Below are 26,968 nucleotides of genomic sequence, written 5' to 3' on the forward strand. Positions count from 1 at the left end.
AACCAACACCATTGCAGCGGGGCTTGGCAGGAGAGGAGCCAGGGTGTGTGGAGGGGGCGAGGGGAGAGCACGGGCCACCGGGGCAGCCAGGGGACTGGCAGGAACAGCCCCAGGAGGGTGGGGGACTGGGGTGGCGAGCCCATGTGCACCTGCTCACCCGACATGAGCCACATCTCTGCTGTGTGTACTTATTTTAGGGACCACTTAGTGTCCTTGCTTCTCTGCCCAGAAAGGCAACCAGGACCCTTGTGACCTGGACAGCTCACTGGGGTGTCAAGGCCAGCGCAGCTCTGGGCAGGTTGGAGCTGGGTGGGGAGGTCCTGGCAGGGAAAGGCACAAGGCAGAGCACGAGCCCCACTAATGGTCTCTGGGGCGGGGTGTCCCAGGGCCGCCCGCTCACGATGGTGGGGGTCCTGAGTGGCAGGGCTTCCCCCTCCCTGGCAGGGGGCACAGAGAGGACAGGGGTGGGGGGGGAGTCTCGGGGAAAGCTCCGGGCTCAGCGGCAGCCCAACGAGGAAGCACAAGGAATGCACGCGTCTCCGCGCTCCATGCCACCCCACCGCGCTCTCAGCAATGACAGGGTGCTCTGCCGTACCAGAGAATATCCTTATTTCCTTGTTTATTTCAAGGTTTATGGGATTGTCCTGCACGTTCAGAACAGGGATCACCATTCCCCACCCCACAGGCGGGGTACCCAGCCCGGGGGCTGCTGTGGGCCTGACAGAGTGGGGGACAGCCAGGCATCCTGACTCTCAGAGGGGCCCCAGGAAAGGGCTCCGTGGCCCTGTGGGATCGTAGACCCACGCGCAGGGGAAAAGCGTGGAAGGTCAGGGATGGGCAGGGGGAGAACCATGGGCCAGGAAGAAGGAGATTGGACACACTGGAGTATAGGCTTGGTACATTGGGTCCTGATGGTTCCTGCCAGAATCAGGGTGAAACTTCGGTCAGTTAGTTGGGATCGCCAATGAGCTCACGGTCAGCCTTGAGGCCAGGAGGGGAACAAAGCCTAGATTAAGCTAGATTAACAGCAGGAGCTGAGGCTGGGGCTTGTGGCGCCCCGTCCCGGTCCGGGTCCGTGTTAGGACAAGGCATGAACAGGGGCTCACTTGCACTCACAGCCTGGCTCGGGAAGCTGAAGGCCGGGCTGAGACGGACTCGGGCTGGGCCTCCTGCTACAAGAATTTGTTCGATCTGAGTAGGGACTGGAGTTTGGACGGACGATGGTTCCATTTAGGACAGGGGCTGCCGTTCTGGCAGGGTGATGTGTGCAGAGCCAAAGTGAGGTTTTATTTATGAGAAAGACTTCAGTGTCCGCCTGCTAATCCCAGACTGGCTAGAATATTCACCCCTTTGCTCTGGAAGAACACCCCTTTGCTCGTCATAGCTCAGCGTGTGAACGGAGGTCCCAGGGCGAGGGACAGAGTTCCACGTATGCACGAGCCCACTAAAGCAACCTAACCCCCTAGCAAATGTAACCGCAGGAGTCCCGCTTCACAGCCTAAGCCTGCCCCCAGTGCAGCTCCCCGGGGGGCGGGCCGTGGGGTGCCGGGGTTCTCAGCAGTGAGTGGGGCGCAGACACCATATCGAACCGGAAGACAGAGTCCACCAGCGGAAGTGTTACTGGCTCAGACGAGGCTGGTTTTGGAGTCTTGGGGATGCATGTTGGGAGAGACTGAGGGCCTAGATGCTTCTAGAAGGACAGCCACTTTTGAGGGCTCCACACAGGGGCCCCTCAAAGCCTTAAAAGGCAAAGCACATTGTTGTTCCCTTTGACCCACTGAGGGCTAATTGCCACCTCCTTACAGTTTGGGGCCCATAAATGAGGCCGCCAGCCTTCCTGCCTTGTGCCCTGAGCCCTGCAGGGTTCTGGGGGGAGGCGGCGGAGGGTGGGCCCTGGGGAATCAGCTTGGTTTTCACAGCACAGACCTGGCCCCCAGCCCGACTGTCGCTCTGGGCTCCTCCTCAGCAAAGGAAGAGAGGCCACTCGTGGGAGCCCACAACCCCAACTCCTCCTTCTCCCCTTCCCCCGCCCAGCCTCCACCCCAAACTTCCCATGTCCCCACCCACTTTCTCTGCAGGTCTCAGAAAGGTTGGCCACATCCAGGGGACTGTGGCGGTCTGTCTGTGCCCCAGGGGGAGAGAAGGTGATTGGGAGAGCAGGGGCTCGTGAAGGCAGAGGCATCCGGGTGGCTCATCAGAGGCTCTGAGGGACAGAGGCGGCAGAGGCCCAGGCTGCCATTCGGGGTGCAGCACCCACATTTCCTAAGAAATCCGTCGTTCACCGGGGAGATGGCCCTTCCTCTGTACAGGCCGCCCAGTGGGGGTTGTATTTCCTTGTTTCCTAAGACAGAGGCAGAATCTCAAGACAGAGACATAGAAAGGAGTAAACAGAGACACCGAGAAGAAGGGAAGAGGCAGACCCAGGAGCCAGAGGAGCCCGAGGCTGCCTCTGAGCCAGGGGGAGAGGCACAATGTCTTGGGGAAGGAAGGACAGCAGAGGCCGCAGCCAACCTCCTCTTCCTCTGAAGCCCCGCACGGCTCACACGCAGCCCGCAGGGCCCGGCCTCCAGCCTCGCCGCCCGGACCGCAGGCTCAAGCTTGAGCTCCCACCCCCCTTCCAGGGCCCTGGGTCTGCAGCCTGCCCCCCGCGAAGCGGCACACACACGCTCACAGCAGGCTCCTCGCCCCCTCTCTCAGGACCCTGTGTAGACCCAGGCTCACCCCTACCCCACCCAGGGCGCGGGCAGCAGACCCGGGAGGGGCCCCGGAGGACAGGGTCCAGGAGCAGCCGTCTGAACGGCCACGGGAGGGACACCAGCACGCGGGGCCAGAGCGCGCAGACCTGCTTCCGAGTTCAGGGTCGCAGAGAAGAGAAAAGCCCCACGGCTGACCGCCCTTTCCAGCTGTTCTCAGCAACGGCTGCCGGTGGGCGGGCGACCAGGTGAGGCCATGGTGGGGGGGACGAGAAGAGTGGGTTACGGGGGGCACCGGGGGCGTGGCGGGAGACTGCCGAGTTCGGACGAGGAAGGGGTGGTCAGTGATGGACAAAGGCCAACATGTGTGTGTGGGCTCAGTTTCGGGAACCGGGTTGGGGCTGAGGGGCTCAGCATCCCCGGCTGAGCGGGTTTAGAAGGAGTGTGGGGATTCCTGGGGACACGCCCAGAGATCAGAGCGGCTCTGGAGAACCGAGCTGTGCTCCCCTCACAGAGGGCAGCCGTATCCTGCGGGACCCTCATGCATCCCACAAACGGCTGGGCCCCGGGGAGGCAGCCAGCAGCACAACCCGCCCTGTCCTCCTGGAGTCCCATCTTTGGGGGAGATCAGCAAGGGAAGAGGCGCCCCCTCACTCACGGGGTCGCGAGCCATGGCGTTAGGCAGGCAGCCCCCTGACCTGGTGGGAGGGACGTACAAAGAGCTCTGGAGGACCACTCGTGATGCCCCCGGGAGCACGGAGAGTGGCCGGAGGAGTGTGTCGGCCCTCGGGAAATAAACCAGAAGGTGTCCAACCACCGGAGAAGAGGATGAGGCCGGGAGAGTCGGCTGATGCTGGCTTTCGCACTGAGGGGAAGATCCTAGAGACCAGGACCGCTGGGGAGCTGTCCCCCCCGTCCAGCAGGGCGATCACTGGGATTGGAGCCGGGCCTGCAGGACGGACCCGTGACGCAGACTGGTCGTCCCAGACGCCTGCACATCTCTGTCTGTGGGGAGACCTTGGGCTGGGTGACTCCACACGTGCAGTCCAACTCTGACTTTGAATTTACAGAAATAAAATTTGCTTCTGATTGTGCCGTGTGAATCCCCCAGCACATGCTGCAGAGCAGCACAGCGGTCCTCCTCGGTGCCCAGGGCAGCCCCTCGCGGTGGCCCTGGCAGTGGCCGATGCGTGGAAACTGGCAGGGGCAGACCCAGGCGTGGGGGGCGGGGGAGGTCAGCCTCAGGCTTCCCCACGGAGCCGCCGGGCCGGCCCTCCCTGGGCTCTCCTTGTGTTTGTTTGTTTCCTGTTGCCCAGGCACTGGGCGAGGTGAGGGGAGGCGGCCGAGGGGTGGGGCTCAGGGGCAGCACAGCCCCGCCAGCCTGGTCGGGACAGCGGAAGCGTTCACTGTCAGGAGGGCTAAATGCCCAGCTTCTTCCCTCCCCCGCCTCCTTCCAACAACTGTCCCCACCCCACAAACTCTTAGAAGAGTTCTGTGTTTCCAGAATTTCAAATCCGTGCCCACACGGAGCCGGACTACACAGGACCCGGGGTACGAGGTGCTTGAAGGGGTGTGGTTTGTAGAAAGGGCCCCACCGGCAGGTGGGTGCACAGGCAGACATTCTGAGCATCAGGGCTGGTCTGAGCAAGCTTGGGTTGCCTTCTGAGGTCGTGAGCACCCTCTCTCTCGGGGTGTGCAAGTTCACACTGCCCAGTTGTTTGGTTAGAGCTTACAAAGGAGATCCAAGCACCAGAGGGTGTTGTGGATCCCTTCAAGACTTCAAACTCTCTGATTTGGGGCTCGACCCACTAGCCTGGGGACGTTCTCTCCCCAGAAGCCACACGGAAGCGCTCATTAGCTCTGGCTGCTTCCCCGCGATCTCCACTCTCAGCACCCCCTGGACGCCTCTTCCCAGGAGCCTCCTGAAAAGCCACCCAAACCCTCAACCCTATTCCTATCCCAGCATCAAAGCCATCAATGGGCACTGAGATGGTGACCACACCTCTCCCAAGAGGACACAAGGGGGAAAGGAAAACCTTGAGCCAGGGAGGCTACGAGAGAGGGAAGGTCTAACCATGTAAACCCTGGCAGATGGAGGGGACGCTGGTTTTCTGTCATGTTGCAAATGAGCTTCTTCGGGGGGAACCTGAGTGCTTTGTGGGGATACCTCCCAGAGTGTGGGGGAGGGGCAGGTCACCTTGGCAGCAGCCTCGGATGCAGGGGGAGGCAGTCTCCCACCCAGCTGTCTCCCAGGCTCCCCCTCTGCAGAAGGAGCTGTCAGCCTGGATGAAAGAGAGACCAGTGAGGAGACCATGGCCTCCGCCCCCAGACTTCTTGTCTGAGACTCCCGCGTCTCCCTCTACTGTCACCTAGACAGCTGCCACCCTTTCTCACCCCAAAAGCCCCGTGTGGCTTTGAACTCTCTGAGCCCCTTTCATCCGAGCCTAATCAAAGTGCTTTTACTGAGACCAATTAACGCCCGGCTGTGACCCCAGTCCCAGATGGGGATGCTGAGGACATCCCAGCGCCCCACTGAGTCAGGGACAGCCTGGCTTGGCCACCAGGGAAGGCTGCTGAGTCACACTCAACTGGAGCTGCTTCTCCCGCAGGTGCAAAGGTTGGAGACTGCCCCCAAGCCACAGCATGACGCAGGCAACAGGCACACAGGGGCAGGTAGGGGCACCGGGCCTGCCAGCAGCCGGGGTCACGTGCGCGGGAGGCAGCTGCCTGGAGACCTGACCCAGGGCTCCGAGGTGCAGCCCCACCACTGGATTTGCCAGACGACGCCAACCAGCCCGATCCGAGACTACCAGAAGCAGAAGACCCAAGGAGCCGGGGACAGGCAGCTGGGGAGCCCCTTGGGTACCCACGCAACTAAGTCGTAGCTTGGGCATACTTTGTTTTTCCCCACAAATTTCTAACATCTTTACACCAACCAACACAGCGCACCAAACAGCACGCCCTGGTTCCCCCAGCACGGCTCTACTCTTTGCAGCTTCCCAGACACCCCTGAGCTGTTTCGGGAACTCAAAGGGTTCCGACACTTCCACCCCAGAGCAGGGGAAAAAAAAAAAAAAAGCCCTCCCTAGGAGAAAACACCGTCCCCCACAAGGCCCAATCTCTAGCAGCAGGACTTAGGCTGGTTGTTCCTGAGCTCGGGGCCCACGAAGTCCTCCAGGAATCCCAGGTGTCTCTCCGCTTTGCCCCGGCGTGTCCCGCCCCCTCTCTGTCAGCGGGGCTCTGCCACCGCCCTCCTGCAGCCTGACCCCACCGGCCCCACTAACACGGACCGCTTCCCTGTCATTATCCCCACTGCCGTCCCAGCAAGGGGGCGGGAGGGTGTTTATAAAAGATGCAGCCCCAAAGCCGCCTGCTCGTCCCAGATGCCAGCGGCCTGCCTGGCACTCGGGAATGTCCACTTCTAGGAACTGGGTTCCTGCAGGTGACTCAGGCCTGTCCCGAAGCCCGCAGGAGCCAGCACGAGGCTGTTGAGGAATCCCCAGGGGAGCTACCAAACCTCCCTTCCGCATCACAGGCCGACTCCAAGAATTCACAGGGGCGACTCCGAGGGCAGAACTGTCCTCCCCTGCTCCGAGGCAGTTGTGTCCCACCCCCACCCCCGGCCCCTCAGCCTCTGAATCCAGACATTTACTCAGAACTACAGCCTCGTGCCCCTCCGCTATCCAGGCCATGTCAGGATGGTCTCAGTTTTAGGCTGTGGGTTCCGCAGCTTCATGGGGACCCGTTCTGCCAAAATGCAAGCCTGGCTTTAAGCCTGTGGACGTCGCCAGTTTTCTTCCACATGGCCTCACAAGTTAGCGATGGGCCTGGAACGCCTTTGTTCTTGACCCTCACTCCGAGGACGCCCATTCCTCCCGGCCCCGAGTGACTCAGGGAGGGATCTGGGCAAACTCCAGGCACCCAAGGCCTTGTCTGGCTGTCCTGGCAGGAGGGTCCCCTGGAGTAGGGAAGGGGTCATGGCTCAGTCCCTGCAGGTATGAACAGTGAGAGGCTTCACCCACGGAGGCTGAGCCACAGGAGACGCCGGGACCCTCGGTGGCGCTGCCATGAGATCAGGGGCTCCCTCGCATCCTGGGGGAGTACGACGTCTTTCCAAATCCTCTGGGAGGAAGGGAGCAGCTTCCCCAGGTAGGACGGGCGTCCTTGGGGACACTGAACAGGAGGGTAAGCACCACCCTCCCCAGCAGCTAGCCTGGTCGGGGCGGGGCAGGTGGAGAGGGCCCTGGAGAGGCTTCTCTGAGGAGGAGGAAGCCCAGGGAGCAGCTTGCCCGCCCACTCTCCCTGGGTCCTATGAAAAGAGGACTCTTGCCGGAGGCCCTTATAACCTGGCTTTGTAAACACTCAGGACGCGCCCAGCTGCTGCCCTCTGCCTCCTCCGTGCTGGGCCCACCAAGGGCGGCAAGGCTGGGCTCTGGATTGGAGGAACGGGGCACTGAGGGGTCAGGGTGCCCTGGGGCTGGGAGCTGGGAGGCAAGCCCTTCCCCATGCCCCAGGCACACAAAACGGAACAATGGCTCTACACCGGGACCACAGTTCTGCAGCCCCCAAGGGGCCTGGGAATCAGGCTGCTTCCAAAGGAGCCGAGACTATTCTAAAGGCGCAAGCCATGTGGTGGACCCAGGTCTGCGGCACTGGGAGCCCAGCGTGGACCCCACGAAGGAGACACCCAAGGAGCATTTGAGTGAGGGACCGAATGACTGAGAGCGTTTGGGGGAAACAGAGGCAGGCTGACACCGGCAACAAGGGCGGTGGGGAGCCCCACCCGTCAGAGTGAGGCAGACTGCTCCAGTGAGGGGGCAGCCGGGGCTGGGTGAGGAGTGGGGCCCTGGGTGTGCCTGAGGGGACAGCAGGTGTCTGTGGGACTCTGGGGGGGAGGGTAGCGCCAGAGGGTAAGCCCCAGGTGCACACACACCCCTCCCCCGCACTGGTGTGATCTGAGTTACAGGTGCCCCATAGAGCTCTGCGTCTGAAGCCCTGCTCCCTCCTGACCCTGCCCCTCCCTGAGAGAGCAGCCCCAGCCCCCCGGCCCGAAATACCTCTGAACCAGGCACGGAAAAGAGCCAGAGCAAGGCTGTGCTGTAGGTGGACATAAAGGCAATGTCCCCAGGGTCCCAAAAAAGTCAGGGGACCCAGGGCATAGGGCCTGTGAGGCTAGGAGGGACCACCCGCAGAGAGCACACTTCCGTCCCCCACCCCAGAACATCACAGCACCCACGACCTCCGCTCCCACGGCCCACTGGGCTCTCAGCGCAGGAACCCCCGCCCCTGGCAGCCACAGGCCCCCAAGAAAGCTGGACTGTGGCTTAATCAAGTAGAATCAATTTAATCTGTAAGTATAAAATGTCTAGGATAGTGGCAGTTATGGACGCCCAGAGGCGGGGCAGAGCCTGTCCCCGCGGGCGTCCCGGGGATACTGAGGCTCCCCTAGTTCACAGAGGCGGCCGGCAGGATGTTTGCTTTGCGCTCCGCTTCGATGCAATACTTTTCGGGGAGACCGGTGGCTCTGCAGGGGGACACAGGGCAGGTGTGACGGGGCCGCAGGAAGCAGGTCCTGTGGGGGATTTACAGACCTGGGGGCTGCCCCCACCCCTGCCCCCACAATCCACCCCCCAAACACGTTCCCCCCAAGGCTCTAGCCCCCCGCCTCGGAGTTCCCAGAAAGCCAGGCAGCCCCCGTCCCAGAGCCTTCAGCCGCAGCTCCCTTGAGGAGAAAGGGCCTTCCCAGAGCACGTGTCACGCCCTCGGTCCCCTGACTCCACATGCCCTGCCCTGGGGTGGAGGGGGAGACGGGGAGAGGCAGTGGGCGGCGTGAACTGCAGCGCACCTCAGCTCCTCCATCTTCTTCTTCTTGATGCCATCGATGCGCTCACGCCGCTTCTGGGCCTCCTCTTTGAGGCGCCGGCCCTCCTCGAAGGTGGCAATGCGGTCCTGCACCTGCTTCTGCTGGTTCTCGCGCACCTGGCGCCTGAGCTCGTTGGCGTGCCACAAGCGCCCCGTGGCCTTTTTCTCCTCCTCGAGCCGCTCCTTCTCGATCTGCTCTCTCTGAGCCCTGGAGGAGGGACACGGGTTGCCGAATGGACTGGGCTGAGCTGGCCCAGCGAGGAGAGGCACTGAGGAAGCCTTCCGGAAGGGCTTCTCCAGGGGACGCGCTTCAGAGCCCCGCCCACTCCCCCCGTCTTCTGTGGCTCAGACACCAGCCTCCAAGCTGCCCCTGGGCATGCGGCCCCTCTCCTCTGCCAGGCCTGGCGCTGTGCGCGCAGGACTCCATGTCCATGCTTAGAAGGGCCCCACATTGCTTTACTGCTCTTCCATCACTGTTTTGAAATTCTTAATACTTATTTGAACCGGGGAACCCCCAGGCCCTGCAAATTCTGGAGCTGGCCTGCACTCAGGGGCTCACCCATCAGAAACTGTTTCCAGCTCTTCTCTTTTGCAACAATGCACAGCTCCTCTCTAGCTGGTTCTAAGACACCCAGATCTCCCTTCCTCCCTTCCCAGGAACAATAGCAACGACATCAACGAAACTGCGAAGGGGATGCTCCGAAGTGAAAAGTGCCGGTGTTGGGAACAGCAGCTCTCCCACTTGCTGGCGGGAGGAAGGAGCTGCCCCAGGACCTCTCAGTGCTCCGGCTCCTCCAGCTCTCCAGATTCTTCAGGGGAATCTCCCCACAAGGGGGGTTTCACGGGCCCCGATACCCTGGAGAAAGCAGCCAATGTGGGCCAGACAGGTTCCAAAAAACCTCGAATGAAATGTATTCACATCTCAGGAGAAAGGCTGAGCTCAGCTGCCCAGGACCACCTCCCAGTGCTGCACCTGCCACAGAGACCCCGCCACCCCCCAGTCCACCAGGAGACACCTGCCGACTTCCTCACGCCTCTGTTTAGACTCCAAACCCAACCATTCAGACACCTCCGTGATAACAGGAAGCCCCGCCTCTTGGCCTTGCCCATGTATTTTCCTATATAGAGAATGGCGTTCTGTTATTTCACGAGCAGCAAAACAGGCTGGAAATGGAAGCCTATGTGTCACACTAGGGAGCCCGTGGGCTGAGAGGCAGTTAGAAATCTGAATGGGGAAAAGTCTGGTCACTTCATGGGATTAGGGCCATGACCTTGGAGCCTGCTGTCTTACAGGGACCCAGGAGCTTCCAAAACCTACAGCTGTCTAGGACTCACCCCAGACCAGTTACACCAGTTACATCAGAATCTGTGGGGTTGGAGCCCAGGACTCAGAGCTCTATGGGAGCTCGCGGACATCTCTAAGAGCCACCGGGTAGGGTAGGTCAGCTATCATGCTTCGTCAGTGGGATGCCTGGCAAAGGCATCCCTCTCCCCAGAAGCAGGAAGCCCCTAGAGAGGCCGTCTACAAGGTCATGTTTTTGACATAGGAAAACCTGGATTGCTGGCTGCGGCAGAGATGCTCGGAGCGCTTGAAGACAGTCACGCTGACGGTCACGTGTCCCCAGGGACACCAGGTCTAGACGCTCACCTAGAAGATCAGGTGAAGCGCAATGTCTCCAAAGGGCCGATCTCACTTTACTAACCAGCTAGTGCATATGCTTTGGGCAAACAAAGTGAAGAAGGGACAAATGAGTCAGTGACAAAAGTAGGACCCTTAATTCCTTTTCATTAATATTTGTGACTCCCTGCTAAAGGCAACAGGGGTGTCCAAGAGCATAGAGGTCGGTGATGGCAGACATCTGAAAGGCAGTCTGGAGCCCAGGGGCGGAATCTGTGGGGCCATCAAGGAAGCTGCCTCCTTCAACAGGCTTCCAGAGACCATGGCACGACCCTTGAGGGCCCGGTACCAACCAGGAAAGCTACAGAGCCAAAGGGTGCCACAGCTAGTGGGGGCAGGCTAGGGGCCCTGGTAAAAGACCAGGAACTTGGCTCTGGCAAGGATGGAGATTCCTACAGGTTGGCTCTGCCTCTAGCTGGGGGCCCTGGACGGGGTGGGGGTGGGGGCTGACGGGGCCCAGAGCTGGCCTGGCATGCAAGTACCTTGGACAATGCCAAGGACCGAGAGCGGGTAGACCAGAAAGCCAAGCTGCACCATCGCGTCTCCACTCACCTAAACAGAATTTCTTTAATTTTGTATCTACACCCTCCCCCTTCCGATTTTGTTTGTTTCCTTTGAAAGCTTCTGATCCTACAGATTTTGAACCAGAGCAAGAAAGGAGTCGTTCCCAGTTAGGCCAGAACAGAGCCAGGGGAGCACCCAGGGGCCGGGTCTGGCGGTGGCAGATCTGACTGATAGACGCCAGAGCGGCTGTGGCTGCTGGCAGCTCTGGGGGTGGACGCGGGGCGGGGAGAGCGACGGGTATGAGCACTTCACTGCCACTTATGGGTGGGGATTATCACGGAGCCAAAAGAGAACAAAAATAAAAGGATGAGGAGCAGGCAAGCCGGGCCAGATGCATAAATATAGGTGAGGTCTCTCCAAATATGAGTCTTCTGCCTCCTCCCACATGACTGGGCAAGGACAGCCTTTTACTCACCTCCAATACCTCCCAGACAATCCAGCACAGAGTCTTGAATTTATGTCTTAATACATATTTATCAAATGAATGAATCTTGAATTTATGTGCTTAATACATATATATCAAATGAATGGCAAAGGCTCCAGCCCCCAAACCAGGCTCTTCTCCAGTGACCCAGAACGTTGGTGTTGGAACGCCTCTCTTTCTCTCCTCAACCTTCCTGCTGCAGCTTTATCCCTAACTTGCAGGGGGGACATGGAAGCAGGGGAGGGCAGAGGGACAAGATAGACACTTTTGCTCACACCAGAAATACCCAGTTCCTTAGACATGTCCAGGTGCTGTTTTCCAAATCTCTGATCAGAAAATTCTTGGCTTTCGATTTTCGTCTTTGCCCATTTCAGCTGTTCATCTCATTGGAATGACTCTACCACCCCAGGCAAGATGAACACACATCCATCTGTGGACATGCCAGGAAGATCCTCTCCACCCAGTAGAGGCCATCCCTGCCACAATATGAGGAAAGGAAGCCAAGGTGCCCAGCCCCACCTACCGAAGAATCCTCTCAAACTCATCCCGGTCCCGTTGCACCTGAACGGCCAGACTGTGCTCCTTGAAAGCCACCTGCTCCAGCCGGCTGCTGCGGAGTTTGGCCTCTGTCTCCATCTTCTTCTGTGCATTTTCCTTTTCCTTTCTGCGCCACTCCCTGTCTGCAACCTCCTGGTTGCGCTTGGCCCGCAGGGCGTCCTGGGAAAGGAGAGGGTCGGGAGACCTGCGAGGGTGCAAACTGACCTCCGTACCAACAGGGCACCTTAGGAAGATGCCAACTGCAGGATCTGACACAGCCTTCTTTGAGAAGAGCTGTGAGTTTCCCTGGAAACAAGGTAAAGTACAAGGTAGAGTACAGAGCAAGGTGGAGTATAAAGTAGAGTACAGAGCATGGGAGAGTACAAGGTAGAGTACAGAGCAAGGTGGAGTACAAGGGAGAGCACATGGACTCTTGTAGAACTTTCTGGTTGATAGATACCCTGAGGTGTCTTGGCTTGTCCTCTCCCACCACTGATCCCAGTTCTTTCCCTGTATCTCCAACACTTCCAGGCGATCCTGCAGTCACCTCTCATTCTAAATACCACTAATGATGGAGACACCACGGTTCCTCTGGTGACACTTTCCAGTGAGAGTTAAGGTCAAAAGTTCTTTTCACAGCAGCCGAGAACTTTCTCTTGAACCTTCAGCACATAACACCCTGCCCTGTTCTCGCTGCACCAGGCACTGGGGCAGCCCACCCCTTTGCCCTCAGATGACTCAAGTCTAGGTAACCTGCACCCTCTCTTCCACATCTCTGTCCTTCAGGTCGATGTTGCAGGCTGTCAAGGGAATAGTTAAGGGGTTGCAGAGGCTCAAGGAAGCTTAGACTAAGAAGGTACCTGCTCTGCCTGGTAATCCTGGACCTTCTCCTGCATGGCCCTCAGACGAGTGATCTCCTTCTCTTTCTCCCTCCGTATTCTCTCCTGCTCAGCCTCAAACTCTGCTTCTCGAGCCTGCCAGGAAGAAAAGGTCTTGTAGATTGGTTCCCCTTGCCCCAGCCTTGCAGAAAAACAGTTCCTGCCACAATCTGTCCAGTATCTCCCGTATCACTCCCTGACTCTTTTTAAAGTAGGGCAAAATAACTAGCAATGCATGAACAAAGTCAATTAGCATTGCAAAATGCTTCATTGTTTACAAAATGCTTCCTCCTATATGATCCCAGAGGGCCCCTACAACATTTTGTGGGACAGGTTTTATAGATGAGGAAACTGACATTCATACAGATCAAGGGTCCTGCCCAAGATCCCGTAGCTAGTCAACTACCAAAGAGGATTTGAACACGGGTATCCCAAGCCCAGCCTTCATGTCCTTTCCACTGCATTGCAGACAATGTCTAAGTTTCAAGGCCACCGGGTCACGTTTCTACAAGTAACAACTGTGGCAGCCCGCCTGTCTTGTAAAGTGCAGCAGGTGGAAGTTATTTCATTAGTCCCTGGGCGAATGGCCAACCATGCTTTGGGCAGTCCCACTGCGGTTAGCAGATATGAAAGGAGTGAACCATCAAAGTTAGCTCCCTTTGCCACTTCTCTGAAAGAACAGACATACCCCTAAAATCTTCCCAAACCCAGCCTCCCAGCCACCATTCTTGGGTAGTCATAAGACGCATGACTTGAGCTGAGTGGAAATGGGATCCTCCCCTAAACAATGTTCCACGACCATCGTTCTACCTGCCCAGACTGCAGGGCAGCCCAGTGAGTTGCCTGATTGTGAGCTGTGTGTCAAAGCTGGTCTCCGTTCCACCTCCCCCGGAGACGGCAGGGCATGGAACTCTGGAGGTTTCCACAACCAATCTCTGCCCCTAGCTTTAAAGGGGCAGCCCCGGCTACAAGAAGAGAGACCACTGTGAGGTCAGGGATGGACTTGTGATACACTTGGTACTTATGGCGGGCTGTGGGCATGCCCAAGTGCCCAACCCTTTGGCAGTGGCTGGCCTGTCCTGTGGCTCCTCCCACCGATGTCCTTTCCACATATGAAGACAGGCCCTATTCTCAGAAGTCTACGGTGACTCCTCCTCATTCCATGCTTCCAGCTCTGCTCAAGGTTCAAGGTATCTCCGCAACCTGCCTCCTCACCTCATCTCTGACCGTGACCATCATCAGGCCTGCCGCACCCAGCCAACCTGTTCAGCAGCTCCTGTACTTGACCGGCTCATCTCACCACCTTCACCCACCAGCAAACGGCGGCTGAGCTCTGCACAAAGTCCACACCGTTACTCGGCCCAGGCTCGTACTGGACACACAGGGAAGCGTATAGGATATTTTGAATCCCTCAGTGACAGGATTGTAATGGCTTGACGAGACCCACAGGGAAAGCACTTAGCACAGAGCCCATGCACAGTCTTCACCTTCAGTGAATGGCAGTTGGTGATCATCCTTCGGCACCAGCCACCCTCGTCGCCGTATGTGTTCTTGCTCTGCTGCCTGCATATCCCAGCATCCAATAAGAAAGCCAAAGCCCAAACATACACTTGGTTGAGCTTCATTGTCTGAGGTTTGCGTTCGGAGCATATGGCCATAGCAAACACGCCTTTTCGGAGCGCACCCGTCTCCCTGCCTGTCACCCCTACCGGAGAAAGGTATGATGTGCTCTCTGTCACCATGGAGCCTCGAAACTAGCAGGGGAGGCAGGACCAGCACATGAAGAACAGAATAACATCCCTGCCACGTTCTGTCCTTCTCTTTCTACGTAACCCCAGATTCACTCCATCGAAACTGGGCTTAGAAGCTTTTCTCGCCTCCACTTCTCACTGCCCCCCCGTCACTCCGTTACTCAGCCTGGCCCCTGAGTCAGAGCAGCATCTCCGGGTCCCTGTGAGCGGTGTCGCTCTCTGCCCCGCACTGCATTTGTGCTTGGAGTTCCCACAGCCGCGGTGGGAGAAGCTCTCCTCTCAAAGTCTAGCCCCCAGTACAGGATGCCCAATAGCAGAATTGTCACAAGAAATTTATAGGGCGGGTGACCTCTGATTACTGGGGATGTAATTATACTTTCCATGAGGAATCCACAAAACTTTACTTTCCCCAATAGTTTTCATCTTCTCCCCGGCCTGTAACTGACCCTCATTCAACTTCTAATCAAAGGTGTTAACGAGGATATAATGCCCTAATTTGGGTGTCCCTTCCAGCCTAATGAAACACTGGCCAAAAGGAAGAGGAGGAGGAGCCAGGCCCTTGAACGAAGGACATGAATTCGGGAACGGACACATGGCTTTCTGTCGTGAGTCCCCTACATCTCAGCCGGCCACTCCCCATGGCCAGAAGTCCCAGGCATCAGAAACCTACCATCTTCTTCTTGGTGAACTCCATCACCATCTGGTCCGCCAGCTTCTCCTGAGCCAGTAGCTCTGCCTTCTGTTTCTGGTTTTCATCATTAATGCGCTTAATCTCAGCTTGCATCTTTAGTTTTTCCTGGTGCCTCCGTTCCATGTCCTGGCATCAGAAGGAAGAGAGCGTCCACGTGGAAGGGGACAAGGCCCAGAGACACTGGCCCATAAGGACAGAAACACAAGGGCAGGGGCACATCTGCAAGCCAGCTGCTGCCACTAGCCTCCGGTAAAGCAGCTCTCTCAAGCGTCATCAATGATCCCTCACAGCCAATGGCCTCTTCTCAGTCTGTACCCACCTGGCTTGGTGGCAACCTGGCTCAGATGATTTCTACGCACTCTCAGGGAAGAGGAGGCTCTTAAAATTCTCCCCAGTGTCTCCCACATGTCAAGCGAAGTTCTACCCATTGTTCCTGGTCTTTCCCCTGCCTTCAGTTTCCCTCTCGTCGTCCAACCCTGACTTCTGGCCTCTGTTCAATAGTGAGGAATGAAATAATGAAGTATCGCCGTAACTGAGTATTTTCTATTCACTGGGCACTTTACATAGCCTATCTCGGAAACCCAGATACAGCCCCAAGCCCTGAAAGGTAGAACCTGTTATTTTTCTCGTGCTGATGAAGACGATGAGTCCCCAAATTTACTTGTCCAGGGCCATCCAGCTAACAAAATCCAGAGCCAGAATTTTGAAACCTGGTCTTTCTAAATTAAAGTTCCAATCTTCTCGGGAACGTTGCCCCAGCTTCCAGTTCTCTCTTCATTTCTGAATCCCCTCTGCCCTTAAGACGGTGCCACACCTCCTGGGATTTGGTTAGGAACTACCTTGTCAGTCCCCATTCCTTCCTGTGTGTTTATCCTGTCCCAGCCAGAGGATGGGGACCATGTCACACTCCCTGTCTTCCCTGGCAACATGCATAGCCCGATGAGAGGAAAACAACAAATAATAAACTAAAACAAGGAAAGGGGGAACCAAAGTGAGTGGCATGTGAGAAAAAAGGGGAAAAAACAGTAGACACAGAGAGAGACAATGAATGATGGAGGTCAGGGTACCAGCGTGACCTTGAGTAGCAAGTTCCCTTCTGAGGAAGGATCCTGAGCCTTTCAAAGCCCCGGATGATCAGAAGAGCACATTCTCAGGCCCCAGTGTAGAATTTTCGGCAGCTGGCCCACCGGTGACCTCCCACCGACCTCCAACTCTCCTCCAAATTCTTCCATGCAGCAACTCCCCACACGCGCTGTCCCCGGCTCCCTCCATTGCTCAAAGGCTATGCCCCACCCTCTGCTTCCAGCTCCTCCTCAGGCCAGCTTCTACCCTGACTCATCCGGAGACAGCTCCGCTGGCTCTCCCCAAGCCTGACTCACAGCCACGTCCAGGCCTCCTGGAGAGCCTTCTGCACCAGATCTGCACGGTGCTGCCTGCCTCCCACCCGGCCGGAGGTGCATGACTCACGGCCGCCAGCATTCCCTCCCCCTCCCCGTGCCTACTTCTCACTCACCCCACTTCTCCCCACCTGGCCCAGTGACTCTCCACTCCTTTCCCGCTTCTCCCTTTCTTCCTTTCCTTTCTCCCAGCTTCCCACCAGGGTCAGTCCTGCCGTTGGGACCCACGCATTATTTAATCCCACTGACCAGCACAGCTGGGAAACCTGCCAAATGCTGATCTAGGACAAGTATACCGTCATGTATTGACGTACATCTTTGCCTATTTATTTACTTTCCATGTTGTTGTTTCTGTTGGTTCCACCATCATCAGATCACTGGGAGATGACCACCCCACTGTCCATTATCGTGGGGGAGGAGGAGAAAAATTGAAGAAGGCGTGTCCCACTAGTCAAATGACACCATGAGGAAATAATCTGACAGATCAGAATGGAGGAAAGTCTTCAAGCCAATTGGCCTGGGTGCCCAAAAATGAAGGAAGGAAGGAACGAGAGAATTCTTCGAGGTCAAAGTAGATGAAAGAGGTTTAGGTGAATGCAAGGCAGGGAACTGAATGGATCCTGGCTGGAAAAAAAGAAAACTAAAAATACATTTTTAGAACAATTGGGGAGATCTGAATGTGAATTAAGTATTAAATGATACTAGATTCCATTGGATTCCATTTTTGGAGGAGGGAATGAGACAGCAGTAATGGTAAGAGAATATCTCTGTTCTCCAGAGATGAGGGCTGAAGCGTTTAGTTGCAAAGTCTCAAGATGTCCGCAACTCACTGTCAAAGACTTTAACAGTAACAGAAAACAGAAATGCCCAAAAAAGGGACAAACAACGAAGGCAGATTCACCTTCATCTCATCATGAAATCTAGACGAAGCGTGGACGGGACTGATACAATTCTTTCAACGTGTCTGTGTGTATAAAAATTTTCAAAGGTAAATAACTGAGGGGGACAGAAAGAATGAACACCCCAAGGCTCACCCGGCCCCCCAGATACGCGGGGGAAACAGACCGGAGCAGGCAAACAGAAGAGGGTTTCTTCAAGTCTATTTGGTCTGAGCAGGCATTTCTTTTGCAATGGAAATGCCTGCTAATCTTATCTAGATTAGTGGGGGGTTGGGGGGGTGGCTCCTTCACACTATTAACCACACTCAGGTGCTGTGTACTTGATATGAGGGAACAGCAGGGAGCCTGAGCCTAAGACAGGGAGGGCTAAGACATCTACAAAATGTATCACATCTCTAACCAGCCGTGGAAAGACCAAGAAACATCCCTATGTTTACTGGTGCAATGCATAGAGCTGTGTATTTCCTTTCTGTGTCCATGCCTGTGGATGCGTTGGTCTCAGACCCCAAGTCCCCAGGAGGCAGACCACAGCTGTCCAAATCCCGGCTCGACCCCCAGTATGGCGCCACAGCCAAATGAACGTTCAACATGGCCATAAAAGCTGACAGTGATGGTTTTGCAAAGTGAGCACGGGCCTGACAGCAAATTGGTCCACCCCCTGACACCCCCAAACCCGGAGAGCTTTGTCCCTGTTGCTGGTGGAAGCTGGCATTATCTGTCTGGCCCGTTACCCGCAGATCCTCCTCCTGGAGCTGTTCCATGTATCCCAGCATCTGCTCCTTCTCCTGCTCCCGCTGCTCCATGAGCAGCGACCGCTCCTCCTGGTTCTTTTCCATCTGCTCCACGATGTGCCGTCTTCCTCTAGGGGTGAACGGTACCGCAGGGGCTTAGAAACCCACACCCACATTTCTCTGCTCCCACCTTCACCCAAATAACCAAGATGGGAGGTGTCGCAGGGACAATGGGACAAGCGCCTCCTACACGTGAGCCCGGACCAAAGTCCTCAAGTGTGGAGTGCCGTGAGGGGCTGTCCTCTCCTCTCGAAAGCTGCCCGTCTTGAGACCCCCCACTTTGTTTGCACCCCACATCAGCAACATACCTTCTGCCTTTCAGTGTGTCAAGAGCTTCTGAAATCCTACCACCTCCCAAACCCTCCCGGAGCAACCGTGGGGAGCTAGCTTCCTCTGCCAGCGTCACAGATTTAGAAAGCCCAGGACCTCTCCTTCCTCCGGGGCTCCTGCTAGCACCCGGTGTGTCCTGTCTCCCACCCGCCTCCCACACCCACTGCGTTCGCTATCACGTGCCATGGTTCCCCCACCGCAGGCGGACAGGGCTGGGTCTGAACAAGCCTCCCCACTCAGCGAGGCCCTTGCTCAACAGTAAAAAGCAGAGAGCCCGGAGTCTACAATCTGTGCTGCTGCCAGTGACTCCCTAGGTGCTGCTGGATGGCAATAAACTTAGAAGCATCCAGACCCCATGATGTATGAGTAAAGGCTGGGAGAATGAGAGAAGACACGGAGTAAGGTAAGAATCAAGAGGAAGGACAATGGGGTGCCCGTTCAGGTGGAGCACTTGAATGGCTTCATGACTCCAGATGAAATACGCGGGAGGAATGAGTAAAAGAGTTACACGGCAGCCTCTGGGGCTCGGTGTAAGGACCAGCTCAGATCATTAGAGCGGCCTAATGAGGCAGAGATTTTTCTTTAATTGGAGCTGTTTATGCAGAAGATGAAGAGCCACTTAGCCATTAAATCCACATTTATAGGGAGCCTGCCACAGTCGAGCAGGTACCTACTGGAGGCACAGAGATGAATGGTTCAAGAGCCCAGAATCAGAGCTGGGGAGAGCAGAGCCGGTCGGTCAGGGTGGTTCAAGGTGACGCTCGCGTTCTGTGGTTGACGTTCTAGACCCGGGACCCTGGGATTCTGTACTTTACTTGTTCTGGTCAATCTACTTGTCATTTTCGTAAATAACTTACCTGCTCGGGTAAATTTACTTGTCCTTCTCAGCAAAAGGAAGGGGACTGAATGTATCCCTCTAATGTGTGTTAATTAGCTGCCACAGGCCAAACAGCGCACTAGTTCCAGGAGCTACAGAAATGAACCACGCCGGGAGTGCTGTCCTCCGTGAGCGTGCAGGCCTCCGGTGAGGGCCAGAGAGTCCCAGGGCAAGAAGCCATGTGCTGGGGTATAAACACGGTGTGGCGGGGCACAAGGAAGGAAGCCCCCAAGCCTGCTTGCTGGGGGGAGAGCGCTTTCCAGGGAAGGCGACAGCAAAGCCACATACTAAAGGAAGAGAAAGCGTTTTCCAGAGGAAAAGGAAAGACACGTGTACTAAAAGCAGAAGGAACGACCATAGCATAAACCGTGAGCTGTCCCGGTGTGCTGGGGGACAGCAGAGTGCAAAGGGGATGGTAGGGGAAGGCGGGGAGTGAGGCTGCGTTGGGGCCAGGTTGTGAAGCTCCTGTTGTGATCTTAGGAATCAGCTTTAAGAAAGTCTGTGGTTCTATGAATCTCTTCGCAAGGTTTTGAGATCATAAGCGATGGTGGCAATGACCATTTCTCTTCCCTTCCCTCTTGACAAGGACCTAAAGAAGCATCAAAATGACAGGGAGGGAGATGCCAAAACCACCCCTTTACCGGATTCTCTCCTCCCTCCTCTTCCGGTCCAGCTCCTCCTGCCTTTGAATGGACTTCTGCCTTTCCACCTCCATCATCTGGTCCAGTCGCCTTTCCTCTGCGTCCAGCTCTCTTTGAATCAGCTGCTTCTCCAGGATCTGGGCATCCCGGATGGCGTGGCACTTGGCATTAAGGATGATCTGGGGAGGGGTGGAATGACATGGTGGTACCAGGTCTAGGCACAAAGATAGGGAGGGACGCATGGTGGGGTGAGGGAGCTGGAGGGGGACACGGGTGCAGGTGCTACGGAGTGCGCTAGACACACGCGCAGCCACGCGCAAGCCCGCGAGAGCAAGAGCGTTCTTCTGCTCCCCTCCCTGACTACAGCTCTGCACTGGCACTTACTGGGCTCCTGCAAAGTGCTAGTCCGTGCAAGGAGAAGCCATGGGAGTACCTGTCGGGGCGTTGGGTCTCCGTATTTGGGGGGGCCATGGACCACTTTTTGAGAGTATGACGGAAGCAATAGGCTCTGTCCTCCTTAAGATTCACTTGTATACATACACATAAAATTTCCATAAAACTGCAGAGATTCAAGGTCCCCCTTAGGGACCCATGAACCCCAACATCTGCTCTACTTCTCAGGGAAACTAAAATCCTCATGCAGAGGCCAAGCTACTAGATTTTTAAACTGGAAGAGCCCGACATGACAGTCGGGGGACAGCCATCCACGAGAACGACCAAGTGAAAGCACCAAAGAACAAGAGGAGGCATGAGGACCGCTCGGCCTGGGAGAGAAGGTGTAGATGACGGGGTTGGGAGTCAGCAGGGTTCATTTGCTTGGGAAGTGAATGAACCACATGCACATGAGAACCCAAATACCCACCCCAGCCTCCAGTCTTCTCGCTCTCAGCTAAAGGAAGGACTTGGTTTAGTTTGGTTTCTCCTCTTCCTGAGGAGAAGCCCGTTTCCCAGGGCCCCCACATGCGGCCACGACGGAGCCCGCGGGAGAGAAACAGAAGACAAGTCCGCACTTGGCAGAGCTCAGTTCTCCCCGCCAATCACCCTGCTAAGTGGTCTGACCCGGGAAGAAAGTGGGGCCCAGGGCGGGCGAGTGACCGGCTGAAGGTCACACAGCTAGCACGCGGCAGGGCCATTCCTCCCTCTCACGGCGGCAACAGCCCCCCTCCGCCAGCCCCCCACCCGTCACCCCCTCCTTGCCCCAAGTCCATCTGGAGCCGGGCTGTCAGAGCCCACGAGGAGGGAGGAGGAGTGGCCGCGAGTCCTCGGAGGAGGGAAGGACGGACGTCCCCACCTTGCTCATGTCCTTGAGCTCCTCCTCCTGCTCCATGCGCAGCGCGTTGGCTCTCTGCAGCAGGCTCTGGGCCCTCTCCTGGGCCGCCTCCTCCAGGTCACTGAGCTTCTCACTGTTTCTCCGCGCCATCTCCTTCTGCTTCATGACCTTCTTGCGCTTGGTCACTGCATCCTACAGGAGACGGTCTGGATCAGTGGGGGATTGCCAGGGGCGCTGGCCCAGCTACCACAGGCCACCCAGTGGGACCCCCCCCACCATGTGGCTTCGCCCGTCCTGCTAGCAGAACCCAGAAGTTTCCCAGCCTGGCTTCCTCCTCACCCCACCCCGGCCCCCAGCTCTTCCCACACCTGGTGTCCACGCTACCACGTCTCTGGTCTCCACGAGGCACACACTCACGCCTCCTTCCCGGGCCCCCAGACCACAGCTCCCCCCTCCCATCTGCAGAGATCAGGGCTGGTGGAGGGCAGCTACCACGATGGCCTCCTTCTCCTTCTTGAAGGCCTGCTCCCTGGCCTCGAGCTCTTCTCTGGTCAGGACGCGAGATGCCGACTTGATGCGCTCAAATTCCTCAGGGCTCATGATGAGGGACTCCCCGGAGGGATCCTTGGCGGGAACGCTGCCCCAGGGGATGGCAGTCAGTGGGGAGGTGCAGGGAAGCTCTTAGCACAGTGTTGCTGGTGCTCGGGGGGGCCCCCGTCACCCCTCCCCGTCACAGCCCGTGTCCCACAGTGCCACACCAATGGCAGGAGAGACTGCCCGCTGCACCCCTGGCCCACTGGGGAGAAAGGGTCCCAGGTGAGTGATGAGCCAAACAGAGACATTTTAAGGGCTTTCGCTAAAAGGCCTAGTACATGTGTCACTTTCTCTGTGCACCCATCAGAGAACCTCCCCGCCATGTGCACATAGGCCAGTCCCCCCCGCCAGGCCGAGAGCCAACCTCCTCGGAGGCCACCACACTCTGCCCTCATGGACTGGGCTGTGTCCCCCATCCCCAGGCATGGCCCGTGTGTTCCCCCAGGACGCAGCCTCTACTGGCCACAGTGGCCGCACAGCCCCCCCGGTGCCGTGCTGAGCCCAGGGGGAGACCTCAAAACCGCGCTGGTGAACTAGACTTTTAAAATAGCTTATTCCTCAAGGATGACATAAAAAGGGCAGGGGGGACGCCAGCCCAGTTTGAAACGGATGCTATGAGAAACCCAAGCATGCTGGTCCATCCGGCCCAGAGAGAAGCTTTGAACCCTAAATATTAATTAAAATCTCTGATCAACAACAGTCAGAGGCATGTCTGGGGACCTCTCCTCCGAGCCGCCCAGCACACTCAACAAACCAATAGCTAATTATAATGATTACAAACAAACGACAGGCACTGGAGGTGGAGGCCACGGCAGCAGCAGGGGCCAGGAACGAAGCTGCTTCTGGGTGAGGCCCTTTAACAGGGACACAGCAATGAGACGCAGCCGGTCTGAGGCAGGAAGTGAAACCTCATCTCGTAAAACGTGTGTGTGCGTGCGTGTGTGTGTGTGTGTGTGTGTGTGTGTGTTGGGGGGCAGTCCAGGAGGAAGACTGAATGAGTGAGTGGATCCGGGGCTTGTCATGGGACCTGGACTGACCAGGACGGATCTCACGCTTGCCAGACCAGACCACGCCAAGAAGGAACCTTCCTTCACCCCACAGGGGCTGCAGGACGGCGCGGACCATGAATGGCCATCTGCCATCAGGGCTGACTAGACCACGCTCCGTGTCCCTGGGCTCGTGACACAGACGGCACTTCCTGGGAGCTCAGATTCCCCGAGGGCGAACCCAGAGTTGGGAGGACGGTTTCCAAGGGAGCAGCTCACCTCTCCCCACCAACCCACGCCCAGCGACAGCTCAGTTCCCACTGCTGATAACCCACAGGGGTGCCAAGCAAGGGGGCAGCTCCAGTAAGGAAGCCAGGCTAAGCCAATAGGGAACTTTCTCTTCTGGCCTCAGAGCCTGGGAAGAAGCCCGGGGCCCGATTAGCCTCTGGTCAGTTTCCCTTCACTTCAGATTCTTGGTGCAGCCAGAAGGGGTTGACTCATCTGCACCGTTTCCCTCTACCAAGAGCACTAAGGAGGGCTCAGCGAGGACCCAACCAAGCACGGCGCCTCTCGCGGTCCCACGGGTCCCTCCACAGCCAGGAGACAGGGAAGAGGAAGGAGCTGGGGACCGAACGTAAAGGCAAGAATCGATACAAGAGGCAGAGAAACGAGAGAGGCCGGATTCCAAGGAAGGACAGCCAGGAAGCGAACGGGGGAGAGGAATAGGACAGAAGTGGGGCTGGGCTCTCTGGAGGAGGCCAGATGGCCACTCTCCCTGCTCAGGTTCTCAGCAGAAACGCAGGCCCGGATGGAGAGGCAGGCCCTGTGCCCTGGGTACTCACATGAGTTCCCGGACCATGTCCCGGGTGATGAGCTGGATGGTCTCCGGCTTGTTCTCCAAGCCCAGGGCCGTGAGCGTCTTCCTAATGGCTTGCTTATCTCGGAGGAGCACGACGGGGCTGTCGCTCTGGGCCTGAGGCTGTGGGGTCAGGAAGGACAGCTTAGAAGCTGGTCAGCCCACATCCTACGGGACCATCCCAACGTCCTCAAGGGCAGCCTTCCCCGCTTTCTTCCAGCCCATCCGGTGGCAGAGAAGGCTGGCTGGGGCCCAGACCTCAGGACCACCGACAGTCTCCAGGGCACTGAGGAAGCAGCACACGGCTTTGCCCTTGACCATGGCTGTGTGCGTTCCTCCTGACCAGCCCATCTGAGAGCAGGGCCTTCCCGTGTCTCGCGCAGATAGTCCTGGATGGATGGGGAGGGGAGTGGCTAGCTTGTGTCCATTCCTAACCTAAAACCATCAGGGATGAAAATCTGGGGTCTCTCGTTGCTCCCCCTCCATGATTTAGGAAAGAAGAAATAATGATCTCTCTCGGACCACATTGTGACTTGAGTTCATACAATTTGTTACAGACTCATCCGACCTATGATATTCGAAATTTTCAATCTTTCCTTATGATTAATTTACTTTGGTTCCCCCCAAAAAAATCACATGGAGGACGTTAGAAATGGCCAAATGGAATGCGGTGAGCATGTCAGGGAGTCAGAAGTAGCAGGAATACATATTAAATGCATGTTTTGCTTTGTGTTGTTTTTTCTGAAACATTCCGACCTTCATTGAAGGAGTCAGATAATAAGAAAATGAAACCACTTATTTCAGGAAAATTCTGGACACAGGAGAGAATTTTGTCTCATGAATGCAGTGACGGTGGTCCTGCATGGAGCCCAGTGGCCGGCCTGGGGGGGAGGTCTTGGGGTCCTGAGGGCCCTTTGCACAGAGCGTCCCCAGAGCGCTGCTGCCACCTGCTGTCCGTGTGCTTCCAAGAGGGCGCGCCTCGGGGCCCCACAGACCGCTCCTGCCCCCTGCTGCCGGCTGAGAGACCTCGGACTCCCCCAGCAAGGAGGCCCAAGGGCCGGGAACAGGCAAGTCTCTGACGGCCCCTCCCGCGAGCCCGCTGGACGACGGACGCCTGGAGAACTTGGCCATTTCCAAAACATTTTGTCATCCCCCGGGGCCAAATCAGAACCTGTCTGTAAGTGAGGGTATGTTCCTTTGATTCCTTCCCCGTCGATAGAAAACAGTCGCAGATGGGGGTCTTCTAAATGGAGAACAGCGGGGCACTTAGGGGGCTCAGTCGGTTAAGCATCTGCCTTTGGCTCCGGTGGTGGAATCGAGCCCTGCATCGGGCTCCCTGCTCAGTGGGGAGCCTGCTTCTCCCTCCGTGCGCTCATCTCTCTCTCTTGCTCTCTCTCTTTCTCCCAAATAAATAAATAAACAAATAAATAAGAAAAAAAATAAAGGGAGAAAGGTGCCCATCTTGAAATCTCTGGAAAGTTCTGTTTATTTGTTTAAAGATTTATTTATTTACTTGAAAGAAAGAGAGCACCCAGGGGTTGGGGGGCAGAGGCAGAGGGAGAAGGACTCCCCAAGCCGACTCCCACGATCACGGTCACACCACCGAGCTGACATGCGGGCGGGGGCCTCGATCTCACACCCCCGAAATCAGACCAAAGCCAACACCAGGAGTCACACGCTCAGCCAGCTGAGCCACCCAGATGCCCCCAGAGAGTCCTTCGAGGCTCTGAGGACAGCGAGGAGCACACACATCCGCTCGCCTCCCGCCCCCTGCCCGTGCAGAGGCGTCCGTGCTGGCGCTCACACGGCTGCCGGCATCTTTCCCGCCCTTTGCTCTGTCCGTCTGTGTCTCTGTCTCTCGCCGCCCTCTCTCCGTGTCCCGTTCTCCTCCGTCCTTGCTCTCCCCCTTCTCACCTGCTACGCGTCCTACAGTCCGAGTCACGCTCTAGCCAGCTCTCCTCCTCCACGGAGGAAGCTGTCGGCCTTTCAGTGGGGACCACACCGGCCCATGAAAACCTGCTCAGGGTTCCCCAGAGCTGATGAGCCCTGCTACTGGAGCACTGGGAGAGGGGATCGGGGGTTGTCTCTAACGCTGTTCTCGGGCTGGGGGGCCACGCGTAGCTCCGGGTCTGCGAGCTCCGTCCGTGGCCCTCGCAGGCCTTCCTCCTGGGGCACTCACTGGGCAGCGATCCGCTCTCTGCAGCAGAGCCCCCCAACCCCGACATCACAACAGGGCAGATGTGAAGACTGCAGGGGTGGAGGGAGCCGGGTGCCCCGTTCCCAAGGGCCCCAGTAGGTGCCAGCGTGCCGCTGCTCCGGTCTCCCTCTGAGAGTCAATCCGGGGAGGGGACGGCTTGCCCAAGGCTGGCTTCATCCTGAGCAATGCCAGTCGGCCACTGCCTCCAGGAGCCAGCTGCCGGGAGGGGCTGGGGGACGGTTACCTTGACCCCTCCAAAGAGGCTCTCATCCACCTCGGAGCTCACGGCTTTGGTCCGATAGCGCGTCCTATTCCTCGACCTGTTGGAAGCGGTGGAGGCCGAGCTCAGGACGCCAGCGGTGCTCAGCGGCTGCAGGGAGAGGCAGAAAGGTCGACTCATCCGGACGGAGAGGCCGGCAGGACTCGGGGTAAGGTAAACACTTCGCCAGCCCGTGCTGGGGAGAAGCGGGTGGGCATGTGGGGACACCACTGGGGGGAAGCACCGGGTAAACCCTGATATGTAGGAGCCTGGGCACAGGGCTGGGCACAGATCTCCAGAGCCGGAGATGGAGGGGAGCTGGTGGCACCCGGAGAGCCCAGAGAAGCTGTGGCGGAGGCAGAGCGGCAGCCACCGCCGGCATCTGGGGCCGTGCTGATAAGGACACACAGCAGCACCCCACGAAGCTGCCAGCGCTGGGCGGGCCGCGGCGCATCCCCGGGCCTGGCCAGACCGGGTCTGGGTTGTGATTTTGGCCCCGTTTCCAGTTGCAGGGCCTCCCTTTGTCCCCATTTTCCAAGCACAGTTTCCCAGCCAGCAAGCTCTCCAAAACCCCCTCCCTGTGTGCCCTTGTACTTGAACCAGAGTTCTGGCTCTGTTGTCTGCACCTAACAGCACTAGACAACCTGCACTCCCACAGCCCAGCTCAGCCCTAAGAGGAGTCTGTCTCCGGCAGGTGGCTTTGGTGAGGACTGTGGGCATCTCCCGCCTTGCTCTCAAGCTGATCCCAATCTCCCTTTGCAGGAGACATCCTGTCCCCCAGTCTCTAAGCTAA

The 26,968-nt window shown here is 57.4% G+C and overlaps 1 protein-coding gene across 1 annotated transcript; it reads right to left on the reverse strand.

Annotated features, from left to right (window-relative positions):
• Positions 1-8,017: 8,017 nt before the first annotated feature.
• CFAP45 (cilia and flagella associated protein 45) lies at positions 8,018-26,316 on the reverse strand. Its single transcript, XM_044267805.1, has 11 exons — positions 26,161-26,316; positions 23,706-23,842; positions 21,776-21,920; positions 21,305-21,475; positions 20,014-20,192; positions 18,106-18,235; positions 15,058-15,204; positions 12,619-12,732; positions 11,745-11,938; positions 8,539-8,763; positions 8,018-8,217 (listed from the first exon to the last, which is right to left on the reverse strand). Exons 1-11 carry the CDS (start codon positions 26,314-26,316, stop codon positions 8,139-8,141), a joined length of 1,677 nt encoding a protein of 558 aa, XP_044123740.1. The 3' UTR covers positions 8,018-8,138.
• Positions 26,317-26,968: the final 652 nt, after the last annotated feature.

This window comes from Neovison vison, chromosome 10, assembly GCF_020171115.1.
Source record: "Neovison vison isolate M4711 chromosome 10, ASM_NN_V1, whole genome shotgun sequence".
Classification (NCBI taxonomy): Eukaryota; Metazoa; Chordata; class Mammalia; order Carnivora; family Mustelidae; genus Neogale; species Neogale vison.